The following is a 20405-nucleotide window of genomic DNA, read 5'->3' as shown; positions in this document are numbered from 1 at the left end:
AATGAGTGATCCATAAACTGTGGTCATTTTTGCCGATTCATAAATTGTGGGGTCACTGTATGTCTTCAGATATTTCTGTTATTTCTCCGGAGATTTCGTTCAAAAACTTGTACGAGAATTGATATAGGATTTCCTTCAAGTAGTCTTCTAGAAAATCTATGAAATATTTCTCCATGTTTTTAAGTCGTATGACGAAGTCCTGCTACAACAATTCTTATAGAATTACTGCAGGCTATTTTTCCAAGAATTACCATACTTCTAGCAACACTTTCTGTAGATTCGATTCGGGTTTGAAAAGTTGTTATGATTTGTGTTCCTAGACTAATTCAGTATTTTCAAATTATCCGCTCAGTACCGGAACATACGACAGCCGGTATCAGACCGGATATTCGCAAGATTACAGTCAATCGTATGGCACCACCACGGATTACAGCGCCGTGTCAACGGAAACCTATCCCAGCCAGGCGTACGATGACCGATCAACGGGATACGCCGGCTACGGTGAGTACTAAAACCATATTATCTGTCCCTTTTCTTCGTTTTTTTTTCTCTGCTCTTAAGTTCCATTTCCGTAATTCTGTTTTAGCCTAGAATGAATCAAACGACATATAAAGATTGCTTGCACAAAAAAAATGAGATGAAAATACAAAACCAAAAAAAAAACAAACAAATCAAGTAAAACTTGAAAATATCGAAAACAGCTAAAGAAACCGTCGTTCCTTTGAGTATTATTTATGTTTTTGTTTTAAAATATTTATTGCCAAACTATCTCTCAACTAGTTTTGTAAGCGAAATCATCCGTCAAACAACCTCGCGACCGCAACAATCAATAACCTATTTCCTTATATTTCGAATGTATTTTATAGACGCGCAAGCCTACTCGCAAGGCTATGCAAAGACCGATCAGTACGCTCATGGTGGTTATTATTAGGAAGAACACAAATCTCCCAAAAAAGGCGCATATAACAAAATAAAAGAGAGCAAGAGAGCATTAATTGCAAATAAAAGTGTGTGAGAGTGTGTGGATAAGGAAAACCAAACGAAAGGCAAACGGCAAAAAGCGAATGCCTTTGGATAAAAAAGTAACAAAACTAAAAACGGAAAACTAGCGGATTGGGACACAAAGCAACAAAACAGAAATCAATTTCAAACAACACAAATCAGCGAGAAGCCGACAGAAATGCATCCAAAACAGAGTCAAATGCATCCCGAAAAAAAAACAAAGACAACTACTTCAAACACAGATAAAAAGAGAATTGAGCAAATCGTAAAAACCACTGAAACACGATCAAGCTGAGAACGGATCGAAGCAGACAACATAATCCCCTAACCCGGGTGTGGCAGTACCGGAAAATGCACGGAAAGTTTACTTGCGCGTAGCGATATAATGATAATTTCTTTAAAAAAAAACAACTATCCATTTTACCAACATTTTGCATTCTTGGTAGTAGAGCAACAATCTTAATCATTATTACATTACTACGATGATACACAGACATTATCATCCAGTTTTATGAAGTTGTACGATTTGTAAGACAGAATTATGAATAAACAAAGTAAAATATTAAACAACAACAACAAACAAAAAAACTACAAATCTAATAGCGGTAGGAAAATTAAAAAAAACAATAGATGACCATATTTCATAACCTACAAAAAAATACTAGAACCAGAAATAAAGATTTACATTCAATGTGTCCAGTCAGTTGCAGTTGCGTTCCGAGGAAGTCTCGTATCAAGACGACAAAAAGAAAAAATCCCGCATCCGCTACTATGCAGTATGAACTGTCTTTTCCAGGTATCAGGTACAATTCCCCCGCTGTTCGAACTATCGTACACTTTCGATCTGAGCTTTTCATTTAGTTTTTTTTTTTAACTGACGATTATGAATATGTACATTTTTGCATTTTTATATTTTCCATTTTTATTTTCTTATAAAAAAGATGCAGTTGGAATACTGGGTTTACTTTATTAGAAGTTGAGAAATTCGCACTCCACACACTATCACCAATTGCGATCATGAGCGTCGGAAGGAACTATATATCACAAAAGCCTTGTAAAAAAAACAATTTATCTTCAAAATTCCAATATTATCTCGGTACATATTATGAATCCTCGATATTAAGAATCCTCGGTGTTATGAATCAGTAATCAATCAACCAATTGAGCGACCAATTATTATCTTACATGAGCACGTACATGAATGGAATGGAAAACTTGAACGAATGAAAAAAAAACGAATCGGAAGTATTCTCCGTGTATGTGAATAAGTACCCGCAACGAAAAAAAAAAACGGAATTGTGATTAGCAATAATATCGAAGTAAAACTTTAAATGCACGAATAAGGCGTGTAACATTAAAAAGGAGCAATAATCAGATACGCGGAAAACATATCACATGGAAACTTTTCATTGGAAAAGCTGCATAAATGTTTTATTGTATTTTTTTCATTGCAAACTTCTTCAAATTCTTCCGTGCACATTATTAGGAAACCTCACGAAGTTCATTTTACATCTATAGCATCTATCAGATTTTTCCACAATATTTATTGAATTTGCTAAAGAAAAATATTCATATAGGTATGTGTAAATCTGATGAAAACTAAATGAAAAACACACAATGCACACAATGGTAAGAAGTAGACATTTAAAGCACATCATATAAAACGAATTCTTGGTACACTGAAACCTCCATTTAAGTCGATGCATGGCTGATCGAAAATATTTTTTACCGTGCAGGCAATGACTAAACTATACAGTTTTATATTTTTTGACAGATCTCCTTTGTCATGCGAAAGGTTAAAAAATATAAAAGTCGTTAGTTTTGTCACTGATTGTACGGTAAAAATTATTTTCGATCAGCCATGCATCGACTTAAATGGAGGTTCCAGTGTATGACAGTTGGGTTTTCCAGTGGTATCGAAATACGGTCCTACAACAGTTTCCCAAATACCTTTACCTTGAATTCCAGTGGGAATAGCTCATTTCCCCGAATAGATATTAGGCATTACAGCACAGCATAGCATAGGCATCGGTAAAATAACGTTTGGGATTAACGCCTTTTTCTACGTGTTAGAGTAGGTCGAAACAAGCATCACATTGTATATCTGGCCACCCAACTAACATTTTCAGCGGTATAAGCTTCAGTCATTTGCTTTCTGTTGTGTAACCATCGAATTGAAGCAGTCAAAGCTGAGTAAAAGGGAAGCTAGTCAAATATAAACCATAAGCTAATACACGGTTGCAAAACAAGCACCATACAGCTACCGAACTCGGTTTTCAAAAATCAATCACTTGTCACTGGGGCTGCCTTTACTGCACTCTGTTCCAACTCCGGGAGATTTCCCGGAAGATATGAAAACTTGAACAAATCGAATAGGAGTCCCCACTAACAAAACAGCTGCTACTATACAGCACAATTCCTAATACTGACAAATCCACAAACCGGAAGCGCTTTGAAGGCCGTTATGCGATATCATTACAGCTAGAAGCTGTAATAAAGAAACTGTTGGAATACCAACACGGCTTGTCGGATGTAAACATTATTGTCAAACTTCGAGCGCGATATATACTGCCCCCACTCGCATAACAGTCCCATTTGACTTTTCATCACTTTTGAGTTAACGTTATGAATAGTCATCATTTTTTATGTACTTCCAAAAACAACAATAAAAATTACGAATTTGTATGTCAATGTGTGAAAAAAATACCAAGTTATGAGCGTCCCATATCAAAAGTACCCGCATAACAGTCCCATCATGGATTTTTGTGTTACGTTACAAAAAACTGAACAACTTTGTAGTGATTGTAATATTTTTTACAGTTATGTATTCATGTGCAAAGCAATCTGTGAAAGTTTCGAGATGATCGAAATATTTTTCAAATTTTGGTGATTTTTCAAAGTTTTATATGGAAACAAGTTTTCAAACTTCAAATGCCGTTTTCTCAATTCCTACTTTTTGCAAATGGGACTGTTATGCGAGTGAGGGCAGTATAGCTACTACACAAAAACTTTACAGCTATCTATCTCTGTGCTATGACATTATTTCGGTTGCTTTTATTGCACTTTAATCCAACTCCGAAAGATTTGCCGGATGATGTACAAATCGAGTAAGTGTCTCAGCCAACAAAACAGCTGCTTTTATACAGTACATTTTGTAATGTTGTCAAATACACAAAACAGCAGCGCTTAGTAGTTGTTTAAAGAGCACTCTTTCAGCTAGAAGCTGTGACGGAAAACCTGTTGGCGCAACCGCACAGCTTCTTCAATGTAAACATTGCGTTTTACAAGCTTTTGCAACAAGATGAAGTTGGGTAAGGTTTCTTGTGGCACAATTATGAAGCCTTGTCTAGAGTACAACAAAACGGGCTATTTTCTATGCTATTTTTATATAGCAGTGTGGCAGCGAGGACATCATCGGGACCAGTGGATACGAAGATCGGAAGTTCGATTGCAAGTAGCGGCAAGTACTTTAATTATTCAATTTTAAAAGCGTTAATTCCAGTTCCACATGTATTACGTCACAGTATCCCATAACTAGGGGGTTCTTCTTCTTCTTCTTCTTCTTTTTGGCTCTACGTCCCCACTGGAACTTGGCCTGCCTCGCTTCAACTTAGTGTTCTTTGAGCACTTCCACAGTTATTAATTGAAGGGCTTCCTTTGCCTGCCATTGCATGAATTTGTATCTTGTGAGGCAAGTACAATGATACACTATGCCCAGGGAGTCGAGAAAATTTTCTCGACCGGAACGGGAATCGAACCCGCCGTCTCCGGATTGGCGATCCATAGCCTTAACCACTAGGCTAACTGGAGACCATATGGAAAACAAGCGAAGGAGGACATTTAGACCAAATTCGGTTGAAAAAGGAGGACACTTATTAAAGCCAGCAGTAAATACAAAACATATTTTCCACTAAAATGACCTATAATGCATTTAACTGACTAGCATTTCGTCAAGAGTATCCAGAACATTAAATAAACTGAATCGGTCGGGAATTAATTGAAATCTTAAATGACATCATTTCTGGTAAATTTACTGCAACTATTTTTTAAAATGCATTTAAATTCCGTGTGTCCCTCTTTGAGCTGCCATTCTATTATATTCAGTAATGATAGATCAATGAAAATTAAAACTGTGTACGTATTTATTTGATAAGCAAAACAAAAATATAGGAGCACAATAAAATTGTGTTATTTTCATAAACATAATTTCTTTGAATTAGGAAAATAGGGAAAATAGCTTTATTTCAATCGTTTAACTACCCAATTATTTGTTTCCCGCTGTATAACAGTCGAATTGAAGCAGCAAACGTTGAATAACAAGTAAGCAATCTAGAACAAATCATAAACAAATTCACAGCTGCTATAAAAGCGTCTTATAGTCTAGTAGTTTTATAGTCCTGGAATGAAGAACTTGTTACTTGGGATACTTTTACTGTACTCCATTCCAACTTCTGGAGATTTGCCAGATTATTGATTACTATAATTTTATTAAATGTTTAAAAGGAGGACATTTTCGAGGGAAAGGAGGACATTTGGATTTTGATGAAAAAGGAGGACATCTCCTCCTTTAGGATACCATATGGTCACCCTACCCATAACCTAATTATATTTAATCGAATAATTTGGGGATGCTGTATAACTGTTATTTAACAACTGTGAAAAGGCTGAAAAAGCGCCTTCTCAAGAGGTTATTCCGTTAGTGGGTACATAGCCGAGAAAAGAGCTATGACTAGGTGGCATAGAAGCTGATCGCACAACATGTACAAGTGGATTAAGTTCGCCAAATTCATTGGTATAGGGCTTGCATAGAAGCTTCCGTCCATATGTACAACACAGTAACTCAGCATCATGCCGTATTGAGGACGCTTTGTTGACGTTTACATTTACAATAAATGTTAGTTGGGCACGTCCTTACAATCGGTAGGAAAGGGTAGGAATGTTAGTTTAACGTCTACTTCAAGATACTGGGTACCTAAACTATCTTCATAGACGTTAAGGAAAAGGAATTTGTGTTAGTAGAGTGGGATTGTAACGAGGAGATCTATTCGACAATCTAGAGCGCAGTTGACATCAAATTTTGATGGATGGTTTACAGATCGTTAAATGAACTTACCTTGATATTCCTGAAAAAAAGTGTATTAGTCTACAAAAACAAATATAGGGTGGGACGGGGCAAGATGGGTCACCTAAGGATGCATCACCATAACTTTCTAAATACAAATCGTATTGGTTTGTATTCGTCCGCCACTCTTCAATACACTAGTTAGCTATGCTAAAAGTCGATAAAAAGATCATTAAATAAAAAATATGACGTTAAACAAGAAGTTTTAAAAAGTGATCGATTTTGCGCCGTGAAAAAAGGGCGGGGCAAGATGCACCTTTTAGGTAATTCACATTTTCTCAACGAAAAACGTCAAAATATATGATTTGTTCCGCATTCATATATGCTCCATATCCATACTGAGTAAACAAGAGCTACAAGTAAAAATTTTATTAATTTATTTGGAATATAAAAAACTTTACAATTCGAGTGGTCCTCAGGCGACTTGAAAATCGATGTTTTCACTAAAAAATTATCATAATTTTATGTTATAATTCTAAGCGTTCATTACGCTTGATTGAAGTCAGTTATAAGATAGTCTTGTAATAAAAAATAAATAACTTTTGAATGCTCCAAAAATACGTTCAAAATTGAGGGTGACCCATCTTGTTCCGCGGCCATTTACAGGGGATAGACAAAATGATCGGGACAGGCAAAATTTTCACTTTTCAAAAAATGTTCGATTAGCTGTAACTTTTCGAAAAGTGCATCAAATATTCTCAAATTTTTACTGTAAGTTCTTCAACTAGTTGTGTATCAGTGGACAAAATTTGAAAAAGATCGGACAATTCTTCACAAAGTTATAAAGATTTTTGGAAAAGATAAAATTATCCGATAGCCAACTTTGAGCTGTCATATCTCCGGATTCAATGAGCCGATTGCAATGAAATTTTGTCCATTTAAGACTTATATAATGAACTCTGGAAAACATTTGACTTAACTTGAAATTTTAAACAAGCGAAAAAGTTATAGCGATTTTATTTTTTTTCACGATTTCTTAGTAAATTGGTCTATTTTTAATATACATCCCATTACTTTTTCAATTTATTGGCGGCTATGTTGTTACTTTCCTTCAAAACGCATTTATATATAAGTCAATTAGAGGGAAACTAAATGAACTATAATTTGCATCTTGAATTTTGTAACGATGTTGATGTTTTGGATTATTTGGTGTTTTATTATAAAAATAATCAAATCGTTATAATTTTCTTCCGTGTTAAGAATATTAAGTTAAGTCAATGGTTATTCATAGCTCATTATATAAGTCTTAAATGGACAAAATTTCATTGCATTCGGTTCATTGAATCCGGAGATATAACAGCTCAAAGTTGGCTATCGGATAATTTTACCTTTTTCAAAAATCTTTATTACTTCGTGAAGAATTGTCAGATCTTTTCCAAATTTTGTCCACTGATACACAACTAGTTGAAGAACTTACAGTAAAAATTTGAGAATATTTGATGCACTTTTCGAAAAGTTACAGCTAATCGAACATTTTTTGAAAAGTGAAAATTTTGCCTGTCCCGATCATTTTGTCTATCCCCTGTATATGGAGTTTATATGGAATGTAACGCATAAGAAAAAAGGGAACTTATTCAAAAATCAATTTAAAGTTTTATAGGAACCATTGTTTGATAATCAATCGGCGTATTTTAATACTGGACGAAGTAGGCATTAATCGGATTGTTGTCAAAAGAAAAGTTGAGAATGAGCATGAGATAACTATTGACTCCTTTTGTTTTCTTATCATACGTGCTCACTTCCAATTAAAAAAAACTTTATTTTGGCAGGATGAAAATAGAAGAACTAAGCTTCAATCAGTATCAGTACCCTTATACCTTTGACGCTTTCGGACAAGGGAGCAATGCCTATCCATAGTAAAAATAATGAAATATTAACCCTCTAATACCCAATCCCGCCTTTAGACGGGGTATAGTTTGAGCATTTTTGTAATTTTTGTTTCGTGGAAAATCTTTTTTTTTTATATTTTTGGCTGATATTTAGGACTGTTCTCTATATCTCAAAATGGTTTTTGGTGTATTTTGAAGCGTAGGGTAGGGCGGGGCAAGATGAGCACCCTAAGGATCACGTTGAGTTTATTGAAAGTTAACACATTTTTTCAAAGCACCTCTCAGTAGTTCTTTTCTATATCATGTTTTCTATCACCCATAAACATGGGAGGGTTCAAAATTCACAATAAGGATGATTTATTTGACTAAACAAAAAAAGATGTTTTATGGTCAGTTCGAACATGCTACGGGGCAAGACGAGCACCCCTACGGGGCAAGAAAAGCACTTCATTAAAATCCCAATATTTTAACAATAAATTGGCCATACAGTGATTGATATAGTAAACCTTGTTTATAGCTATGGTATCACGTTCTAAAATTATCATTTTTTTCAATTATTGAAAAAAAAAATGCGGTTTTATAATAATTTATACAAAATGACCCGAAAAACAATAAACGATTATTAAGTTGCTTATTTTTAGGAATTTACGCAATCAAATAGTTGCAGAGGTTACGAGAACCTATGCTCGGCACTGTTGAGTGGATTACAATAATTTCAAAATATTTTCTATATTTCCCTGATGGGGAATAATGGGTGCTCATCTTGCCCCACTATAGTTAAATAACTAAAATTGAATAAATTTTAATGTTTGTTTTTAGAAAATATTTTCTAAGGGCCTGTCCATAAACTACGTAGACTCTTAGGGGGGGGGGGGGGGGGGGGCAGGGGGGTCTGGCCAAAGTCTACGCTCCATACAAATTTCGAAAATTTTGTATGAACAAAAGTCTACGAGAGGGGAGGGGGGGTCTGAGATGGCCGAAAAAAAGTCTACGTAGTTTATGGACAGCGCCTAATGTAAATTAAAATGCTTTGCAATAAGCTAGTGTTGGCTAATAACCAGAATTATGGTAAAAATTTGATTCTGACATGAAAACCTTATTTTATTCTGATGATTTCTCATAAGAAAATGCTAAAAATCCATGCAATTGACTAATTTGATGTTTTTTTTTAATTCGTTCATTAAGATGTACCTTTTATCAGGTTTACAAACAGGATGAACATTATTCTAACGGATTATGAAGTTGTTTGGGCAAAATTCATCATAAGAGTAGTAAAACGGAGGGGTGCTCATCTTGCCCCGGGTGGCCATCTTGCCCCGTCCTACCCTATTTACATTTTTTTAGTCACCTTTTAGAAGTCATTGTTTATTTTGTATTGAATCGTTACAATTAACATATTTTAAAATTTTCCCAAATCATTCTATCCTTGTTTAATAGTTTAAGGGAATCGAATACACTCTAAAATTATTTTCCTTAAAATTACACGGAAAATAAAATTTTCTGTGAAAAAAAAATAAAATAATAATATTTCAACCATAATCATAAAATCTCAAAATGTTTTCATCTCAAAAAATCCGTTCCCCAAATTGGCTTACAGGAAAAATATAAAAGTGTGGGAATGTTCAAAAATAAAAATTAGAAAAATCAAAAACTGAAATTCACGAAATCGAGAATTAAAAAGAATCATCTTCCAAAACATGTTTAAATCGATTTTAGATGACGAGAAATGATATTTAGATTAAAATCAAAAAATTGGGTATTAGAGGGTTAACCTTGGTCTAAATATGTTTGACATTTGGCATTGGAATTCACCATAACACTTGACAGAACTGAAAAAAAACAACCTATTGGAAATAGACGTAGAAAGACGTCATAAGCATCATGAAAAACGGCTTTATGTCAAAATAAATAGTACCATGTAGACATATCTAAACCAATCAGTCTTTGTAAATGCAGATTCATGTCACAATTGGGTACTAACATTAATGATAAAATTCTGTTTTTATTGAACACGATCAAACATGTCAAATGTAATTGCCATAATACTTTTACCGAATAATCAGTAATCGAAATAAGTGAAATGGTTCTGGTTTAGCATTTAACGACGTTGTTGCGAATAGTTCCTAGGTTCTTAGGGTCCATTCACAAATATCATAACGCCAAAATTGGCCTGTTTTGACACCCACCCACCCCTTCGTAACAATGTTTGTATGGGAAGAAAAATTATTTGTTCGGGCTGTAACACCGTAAAGGACACCCACCCACCCCCTCCAGCGTTATGACATTTGTGAACAAGCCCTTAGGCATTCTTCCGGATTTTTTGTTGGCTGATCAATCCGATACCTACTTGTCGGCATGAGAATCGAGAATGACGATATTAGAGGCCATTGCAAATGGAAATTAGCAGCTTACAGAGCGAAATATGAGTAAATTTTGAAGACAAAAAAAAAGATTTTATATGCAAACAAACGAGTTTCTCTTTATCTCACTCAGCGCCTCTACAATGGGGACCATTCAAATTCTTCTATGGGATAACTGCGAGTTATGCAACCTTATATGCGGCAACTATAATAAGCTTTTTTTAAACAAAAAGCCCGAATAGGTTTCACTTGCCCCATTTAATGCAAAATAATAAATGCTTAACCAGAGTGTCTACTACCTGGAAAAACCTGGAAAACCGGGAATCCTCAGGGAATTTTATTTAACAGGGAAAAACCTGGAATACTCAGGGAATTTCTTGAGTACTCAGGGAAATTTTACTCCGATAATAAAAATTGGGTCGTATGAACCTGGTTGTAAAAATCCATATAGAAATTTCACTACAAGGATTTTTTTCAGAAATTCCGTCAGAATTTGTTTCTGGAACTTCTTTAAAAATACCTCCTGGAATGTCTCCCAGGATTTCTTATAAAATTCCTTCCGCATTGTTGACGTTATTTTTCTTGTTATTCGTTTTTGATTTTGTTTCCGGAAATGTATACTTACGGATTCCTTCCAGGATTCCTGAATTCCAACCGATTTCTCCTGGAGTTTTTCACGGGGATGCTATTTCTTCCCAGAGTTCCTCCAGTGTTTTGCTCAAAGAAATCTTCGTAGGATTTCTACCAGAATTCATTCCGAATACTCTATAAGAATATCTGTCGGGATAAATCGTGGAATTTCTTTCATCACTCCTCACGGAAATTTTTCCCGATTCCTTCCGGTGTTCCTCTTGGGACTTCCTCAGAAGATCTGCACAGAATGTTTTTCAGAGTTTCTAAAGGAGTTATTCATGGGGTTTCTACTAAAGTTCCTCCAAGGGTTTCTAAAGGAGTTTTCACGAATTTACTGCAAGAGTTCCTCAAGAGATTTCTTTCATTTTTTTCCTGTCATATCTTCAAACTATTGCTTTGGGCTTTCTTCGAGATGTTCTTCTTGGTCTCCTACAGGAATTTGTTAAAAGTTTTCGCGAGGTTTATTTTGAAGTTTTACCTGAGATTTATCTCGAAGTATCTGTTGAAACTTCTCTCAGAAGATTCCTTCCGATGTTGGTCATGAGATGTCTCTCAGAGTTTTTCTTAATTTACCCTGGATTTTCTCCTAAGATTTTTTTTTCTAGAGTGCCTTCTGGGATTTCCACAGGAGTTATTGCTGATATTTCTCATTGAATTCTTCTCTTGCATTCTTTCAGAGCCAGGCTGTTTCTTGTAGTTGTACCGGATTTCTTGCAATGATCCAGTGAGTTTTTACAGATATTCTGTGCATTATTCCCAGAATTCTTCCCGGAATCTTTACCAGAAATTGTCCCGAGATTCTGGATACTCCTTTAGGGATTTCTCCCAATGTAATTCCAGGGATTCTTCTACGGGTTTTCCTCAGAATGTTTCCTGAGATAACTTACGAAATACCTTATAGGAAATTCATGGAGAAATCTTCGAGGGAATTCAAATAAAATCTTACGAGAAACTCCGCAAAGCGTTAATGAAGAGATCTCGACAGGTATTCCAGGAAAAACCTGAGAAAAAATAAAACATTTCGAAAAAAGTTCCAGGTAATAGTAATCCTGAGAAGAAATATTAAGGACATCCAAGGAGGAATTCTGAAAACCTCATGGAATCCTGAAAGCAGCGAAGTTCCGCGAGGAAAACAAGAGGAATATCGGAAAACTATCGGTAAAAATCCAATAGTTTAAGGATAGCTGTCCCGGAAAACCACTAGAAAAAATAACCTGGACACTGGCTTCAGCCGGCGGCTGTACCGATTGAACGAAACTTAACACGGAGTGGCTACGGTTAAGAAGCTATTCTCGTGAAAAAAAATCATCGCTCGGAGTAAGAATCGAACCCTCATCCACCCGGACTCTAACCGAATGGCTACGAGGTTCAACCAATTACATTCTTGAAGAAACTTTGAATAGTTTTGGATGGATCTTCAGGAGGAATCCAGAGAGAATCTTTTAGAAGTATATCGGAAAACCTTTGCAAGAAATATCGGGACGTACTCAAACAGATATCTCGTGTGAAAGAATCCTGCGGAAAGCCTGGAAGAAACTTTGGAATAAATTCCAGGAATTATGCTCAAAAATCTTGAAAGATTTTTTGAAGAGTAAGGGAACTTACGTATTTTCGGCAGTTTTGTTCTTTTCGTCATGGGGGGTTGAACTCAGTGTTGGCATCAAATCCTTCGCAATGAAGCTGAATATGATCAAGTTTCAGGCAATTTGGCCGGCATAAATCCCTCATGACGAAGAGAACAAACCTGCCGATTATACCCTAAATCGCCCTTGAAATTTTTTAGAAAATTTGGGTTATTTTTTTAATTATAAACTTTTAAAATTTCATCTGGAAAAACCTGGAAAACTCAGGAAATTTTATTTTGAGTTTTAAGTAGACACCCTGTAAACGAAGCTTTGCCCCACCTCCAATTAGGCTGACACAAATTTCAATTTTCTCTCATGTCACCCCCTCCCCCTCGAAAATTTTTTGTCAGATTTCGACAATTCAAGGGGGGAGGGGACACAGAACGGTTGAATTTTGCTTCAGTAGGGACAACTACCTATATTTATATATAGAGTAATGCGGGGCAAAAGTTCGCACGGGGCAAAAGTTCGCAGTGGGTTTTTTTCTGAACACGAGTTAAGAACCCAAACAAATTTCTATGGGTTGGACACATAATCAGGCCAGATACTCACCAACAAAAATTGGAACGATTTCGTTATGGTGTGGCAGAGTTATGCGAAAAAATGTGTTTCTAGGTGTTTTGATAGAATTTTTGGACTTTTTGGAATAAGAATTTGTAGCAACAGGAAGAAGAAGAATCTCATAACCTCTCGATGTCGGAGAATCGTTATTCCATAGTAGTTCGAGAGGTGCACTCCAATAAACAATAAATTACTAGTGCTTCTTGTAGAAAGGGACATTGTTAAAACCTTGACGATGGGGCAAAAGTTCGCAGTAGCTGTGGGGCAAAAGTTCGCATTAGATTTCTAAATGTAGTACATCAATAAAATTACAGAATCTTTGAAGCAATGATGGTTTCGTATAGAAACTACTATATATGTATAATATGTGTAGTATGCACCCTGAAATCGTTCCGGCAGAGGGTTTGAACTTAGTTATGTAAGAAGATCGAGTGTAAGGCAAACATTACGTTCACCCATTTAAATCAAGAAATGAAAAATGGCTAAAAAACATTTTAAAACATTTTTTTCGTCATCCTCGTCGTGTCTTTTCGTATGTTTCTGAAGGTCATGTTAAGTTGATCTACTTTACCGGGGCCTTTCATAGCTCAGTTTGTAAAATCGCAGTTATAATTCATCACCATACTGACGGGGATAAGATTCGATTACGGTCCCGTTCAATAGTTTTGCAGCATATTTGATTTTTTTCATGAATTGTGTGCAACACCTGTCTCTATACTTACCCAACAATGTATTTTGACAACTTTAGTAAAGCTGGAAAGGACAGCTTCTAGTATATAGTTTTGGAAGTCTTCATAAAATACACTGTATACAAAAGCTGAACACCAAGTCGTATTCCAGTTGGGCCGTAATGCTAAGAACAGAAAGAAACAGATTTCATGGCTAGAGTGAAAGGACGAACATGAATTACCATGTAATAAATGAACATCACACCAATAAACTACGCTGTTCAAGGTGCGAACTTTTGCCCCGCATAATGCGAACTTTTGCCCCCACTATGGGGCAAAAGTTCGCATTGGAGTACTTGTATTAAAAGTTGTATTACTAAAACTACGGAAAGAATGCGAAAAAATCTAGTACTACGTTTTGAAGGCAACATGATAGGGACCCGTTTAACGAAGAAAAACGACATTATTTTCTTTTCGTTTAAAAGTTATTTTGTGAAATCTGTTAGGTGCGAACTTTTGCCCCGCATTACTCTAGCTCTTTGAGGAATATAGCATATACGGTAAGAGTAGAGTAGACAGACCTTTCAGAGACAGAGATTTCCGTACAAAATGGCCAACTTTAACGTTCTGTAGCTTTGTTCTAATACATATGATCAATACGGCTGAAAATTTGTCAGCGAATTTCGTTATAAAGATATTTGAAAATTTTAGAGGCACGTGGAAAAAAGCTTAACACTATGTGAAATTGTTCAAAATAATAGCAATGATTAGTTATTTTTTTTGTTTAGCCTTTTTTTTCTAAATTTATAACCCTATATATTGATTGAGTGTAATCTGTTTTGCACCTTTCAATTCCGTCCTATTTTTCTTATCCTTTGACAGATACGCGTATTTCGACTACCACTTGTAATCTTCCTCAGTGTCAGTTATCCACTGTCGAAATACGCGTATTTGTCAAAGGATAAGCAAAATAGGGCGGAATTAAACTGATTACACTCAATCGAAGAGGGTATTCTGCAGCTTAGAGGGTTCGAAAAGTCGGTACAAAACCTATATATTGGTTTTATACTTGAGTGGAAACTGTTCGATAAGCGTGCGAAAAAAAGGAAAGGATCCCGGGGCCCGAGCGGATGTGGGGCCCCTTCGAGCTACAAAAGCGATGAGTAAAAACATTTTTCAGTGCAGTTAGGTATTTAAGCAATCTGAAACATAACATTAATGTGAAATAACCAAAAACTGAATTTTGTTGGGGCCACTAAAATGTAGGGTCCCGCCCGGGCCTCCCCCCCAGGCCGTCCTCTATTTTGCAACAAATGGAAATGTTAATAACCTAGTTCGTTATTGGAAAATGATCGTTTTAGCTAAAAAATATCGTGTCAACATATGAAGTCAAAAGGGGTAAAGGTCTAAAAATTTGTATGGAACATGAATTTTCTCCGCTATTCTTCTAAAACCGATGATTTTGGGACCCTTAGGGGCTAAACATGGTCGGCGTTAATTCAGAGTGGACTACGCAATTTTTTGGGCAGGTAAAGATAAGTGAAAGAATTCGATATTTCTGAATTTTTCGACTTTTTTTTATGTTGATGGGTCATTACATAAAAGAACTACAATTTTTCAGAAAATAATGCGCTTGATTTGATATCCCAAGTACATACTTGCAGGACATTTTCCCAAAATCATTGAAAAACAGATGGTCCGGTCTGACTTAACGCCGACCCAATGTGCTTAGAATTGTGAAATCTCATCTCGTTTTTAAGTTAAGGTACACCGGGGTAAGTTAAAACGGGTGGGCAAGGTGAAGCGCAAAATTTTGAAAAAGATTGTTTGAATCAAAAACTATGTGTTACGACCTTCAAATTGTTTATCATAATTAGATAACTTCGAGTTAACCCGAAGTTTCATCTTAAATCTTCGTAAACGAGTAGAGCTATCAAATCGAAGCGCATTTTTGGCCCTTCTGTGTCCTAAAATCATCGGTAGAATAGCGTATTTTTTCGTCGGAATAAAAATTCATGTTCTCTAGCCCATTGAGGGACCACTTAGCCCTGAGATACGGATTTCAAATTTTGACACGATCATTCAACATTTTCATTTTTGGCTGCCTATCGCAACATTATACAAATTTCAGCACAATGGTTTTGAGTATCTGTCATAACTTCTGAGTACAGTCACAGCAAATCATGGGTCACTCACAATTATAGGTCATTTCTATTTGAATAGGGCACTGCACTGTTTTGATTTTGTATGGGATTTTGACATTTCCTGGCCTTGTTGTTTACTAAATCTCAATGAGAGCGAAAGAGAGGGTGAGAATTTCGTGCAGAGCGCTATAACATGTTTATAATCTTACTAACTGTCCCGGCAAACGTAGTACTGCTCGCCTACTGTGTTTTTCGTCATCCCTAGAGCAGAGAATTTGTTATAGATATGCGCGAAGACTGAAACCAAAGGTTCCAATTGAACCGTCAACAGTGTACGCAGAATATGGCACTGCAAGCGAAAAATAGGCAACAAAGAATGCACGGCAACAACGCTTTGTTTTTTCGTTAGCAGGTAATGACAAAATCGCTCCCGAGTTTGTTCACAACAAAAACGGTAGGAATATTTGTCTCGTTCTCTTCACATCGTGATTTTCGCATTGTTTTACAACTGAAACTCGTCTCTGAGGATGGCAAGAGTCTTGATTCGTCCAAATGCTCATGAATTCGATGATGTGGGTCGAAAATTTCAGCAGAAAAGCCGAAATATCGGGACACGCACGGCAAGCGATGTTTGTCTTATTGCTTTCATCGCTTGATATACGTTTGTTGCGGAGCACCTTTGTCATCAACATGCACCGCTTAGGACAAAGCGTTTGTTTTTCTGCTTGATCCGTTTTTCATACCCTGACCGTCAAACGCGGTCCCAATCGAGCAAATGCCAGGAAATAGAACAACATGGGAAACAAAGCGCAACATGAAAGCACATGAAAGTGTGTTAGTGCAAAGCATGACGTCACTTGTTTGTTTTACATCTTATGGACAGATCAGACTAACACGCACGCGAAAATATAATTTTGTTTACCACAAAAATTGATTGTTGTTGGGCGTGATGTAAATAAACATAACCAAAATCCTCTTCGCGCTTCTCTGCAACAAATTCTCTGCCCTAGAGAAGTCCCCCGTAACTTCATCTGTATTGGAGTCCCCTTTCCAAAGACAGGAGGAGTCTCACACCATGCTGAAAACTTTCCCCTGCCCCAGCAGCCTCAACTTACAAAATTTCACGCCAATTGGTCCAGTAGTTTCCCACTCCGGTGTCAGGCCATTCGGCCGAAGGTCATTAGGCCGAAGGCCATTCGGCCGAAGGCCATTCGGCCGAAGGTCATTAGGCCGAATTGTCATTAGGCCGAATGGTCATTAGGCCGAATGGTCATTAGGCCGAATGGTCATTAGGCCGAATGGTCATCAGGCCGAATGGTCATTGGGTCTTCTTCTTGCCGTTACGTCCACACTGAGACAAAGCCTGCTTCTCAGCTTAGTGTTCTATGAACACTTCCACAGTTATTAACTGAGAGCTTCCTCTGCAAATGACCATTTTGCATGTGTGTATCGTGTGACAGGCACGAAGATACTTTATTGATGCTGAATCTACTGATATTTTACCCATGAATTTTTCCTTCTTTTAAATATAGGCTGTTTTTTCTAGTATCATTGCTAAAATAGTTTTTGGCGCTGAAACTGCTGATATTCAATTCATAAATTTTTCCTTCTTTAAAACATAGGCTATTCTTTCTAGTTTCATTGTTAAACTAGTTTTTGGCAAAAATTGCTGGAAAAGGTAAAAACAACGGCTAACTTTCTATTCGTCCTGATGACCATTCGGCCTAATGACCATTCGGCCTAATGACCATTCGACCTAATGACCTTCGGCCTAATGGCCTTCGGCCTAATGGCCTTCGGCCTAATGATCTTCGGCCTAATGACCCATCATCTCCCACTCCATTGACCAATCCAAATTCCTGTGTGGTAGTGGTTTGTGTTCAGATTTCCCGTGTTAATCTATCTGTAAGAACTTTGTAAACATCTTTTGTTCTCACGTATATGGATAGGCTTGCATTAGGTTTCGTGAGACATTTTTTGGACAACTCAATAAGGGTCAGACAGACAGACAGATATTCATTTTTATATATTGCGACATTTGCACCTAGTAATCCTACATTATAGAGATCTGCGGAGGCGGCCATTGTAAGCCAATCGTGCAGAAAGAACTGTCAAAATGTGAGCCAAATGAACAGGCTGATCGTTCGTAAGAAGGCGTCGATTGAACGGTATTGCAATCTGAGCTAAATAAATTAAAATGATTTATTTTTCATATCGAGAAATTGACGGTATATGTAAGTTTAGTAAAAAGATAGAATTTAATTAATTCTGCTTTCAAAAGCTCAAGCTTATGACGAAACTTTTGTTGCTGCACTTCTCGAAAAAACTTTCATTGCTGCTTCTTGCTTCAGTTCTGCCGATATGTTTAACACTTTACAATAAATTTCAGATTTCATCGATTGCCCCGCAATTTTTTTTTCAAAATTTTGAAAAAAAAATCTATTATTGTAGCGGAAGTTGGAGAAACTTCGGATTCCACGGTGTTATTTTGCCGGATACGATCCGGATAGTTTTCGTTCGTTGCAGCTCCATATTTTTGTAGATGCAAGCGAGAGCGCTTTCGCTTGCGTCGCCTATTTCCGCATAGTCGATCGTGGCCAGCCGAGATGCGCTTTGGTAGCCTCAAAAGCCAAGGTGGCTCCGCTGAAGCCACTGTCAATCCCACGATTGGAGCTGCAGGCAGCAGTTATTGGGAGCCGAATAGCAAAATCCGTCGCAGAGTATCACACGCTGTCCATAAATCGCAGATTCTTCTGGAGCGACTCCAAAACTGTGCTTTCCTGGATCAGTTCAGACGCCCGAAAGTATCGCCAGTACGTAGCAGTACGGATTGGTGAAATCCTGGATGAAACTCAACCTGGTGAGTGGCGCTGGGTGCCCACAAAACACAACGTTGCGGATGAAGCCACAAAATGGGGGAAACGCCCAGCTTTTCATCCGGACAGTCGATGGTTCACGGGACCGGACTTTCTCTTCCAGCCGGAAGATGAGTGGCCACAGCCACAGATACCATTAGCGAACACGGAAGAAGAACTACGAGTCGTAAATGTGCATCGTGCAGAGATAATGGAACCGTTCATCGAGTGCGACCGGTTCTCCAAATGGGAACGAATACTCCGTACCACAGCATATGTGTATTCGTTCATTGATCGATGCCGGGACTTCGGTAAGCAAGGGGCTTCGCGAATCAAACAAGGATTGACACAGGACGACATGCAGCGAGCAGAGAAAGCTTTGTGGCGGCTTGCACAAGCCGACGCCTACGCCGAAGAGATAAACGTCCTGCGGAAACAGCAAGAATCAGACGAACACAGTTCGTTGAAACTCGACAGAAGCAGCACGATTCGTCAACTATCACCGTTTTTGGATAAGTTCGACGTGGTTCGTATGGCGGGACGAACTGAAGCTTCGCCGGTGGCAAGCTACGATGCGAAGTTCCCAGTAATCTTGCCGAAACATCATCGCCTGACTGAACTTCTAATCGACTGGTACCACAGACGATTCGGCCACCATAGCAACGAAACTGTGGTTAATGAAATTCGCCAGCGCTATCACATTTCCACTCTACGGACGGTGGTGCGCAAAGTTGCAAAGAAGTGTCAGTGGTGTACGGTTAACAGGGCGCTTCCTGAAGTACCCAGGATGGCTCCTCTACCGGAAGCACGTGTCACTCCGTTCGTGCGACCATTTTCATTGGTCGGCATTGATTATTTCGGCCCTTATATGATAAAAATTGGACGAAGTCAAGTGAAGCGTTGGGTGGCACTGTTCACGTGCTTAGTCGTTAGAGCGGTACACCTAGAAGTAGCCGCCTCACTGTCTACCGAATCATGTAAGCTAGCTCTTCGGCGATTCATCGCTCGTCGCGGCGCACCGTTACAAATCTTCTCCGACCACGGGACAAATTTTGTTGGCGCCAGTCGGGAGCTGGCTGATCAAGTAGCGGCAACGAACCAAGAGCTGGCGGAGACCTTCACGAATGCTAACACCCGTTGGCTTTTCGTCCCTCCATCTTCCCCGCACATGGGCGGTGCCTGGGAAAGAATGGTCAGAGCAGTTAAGGCAGCGATGGAGTCGATTAACCATGCCCGTGCGCCGTCTGAAGAAGTATTCATAACAATACTTTGTGAAGCAGAGTCAATGGTCAATTCCAGACCGTTGACATACGTTCCTCTCGAATCATCGGATCAGGAGGCTTTGACTCCAAACCATTTTATTCTCCTCAGTTCAAATGGAATCAAGCAGCCGGAGAAAGTTCCCACTACGGAAGGAGAATCACTTCGGACCGGCTGGAACTTGTGTCGCTTTATCCTGGATCAGTTCTGGGCACGGTGGATTCGGGAATATCTTCCGGATTTGACTCGGCGAACCAAGTGGCACGAAGAGGTCAAGCCTATTCAGGAAGGAGACATAGTGTTCGTTGTTGGAGAAACGACTCGGAATCTTCTACGTTGTCCGGTG

The 20405-nt window shown here is 37.9% G+C and overlaps 1 protein-coding gene across 5 annotated transcripts in view; it reads left to right on the top strand.

The window, feature by feature from the left end:
• LOC109427336 (pro-resilin) overlaps window positions 1-20405 on the top strand; it is a 58432-nt gene that overhangs the window by 17159 nt on the left and 20868 nt on the right. For 3 of the 5 annotated variants that reach the window (XR_009999286.1, XR_009999285.1, XM_062859999.1), the window contains exon 4: window positions 353-501. Coding sequence is in view for 3 of the 5 variants with exons in the window: in XM_062859999.1 (XP_062715983.1) it covers window positions 353-501 (149 nt within the window). In the remaining 2 variants the exon portion in view is untranslated. Of the gene's footprint in view, window positions 1-352; window positions 502-586; window positions 1706-20405 lie in introns of those variants that run through there. The other 2 variants (XM_019702868.3, XM_019702870.3) reach the window with 2 other exon arrangements.

This window comes from Aedes albopictus, chromosome 3, assembly GCF_035046485.1.
Source record: "Aedes albopictus strain Foshan chromosome 3, AalbF5, whole genome shotgun sequence".
In the NCBI taxonomy this organism is placed as follows: domain Eukaryota; kingdom Metazoa; phylum Arthropoda; class Insecta; order Diptera; family Culicidae; genus Aedes; species Aedes albopictus.
This window is presented reverse-complemented; position numbering and strand designations above follow the sequence as displayed.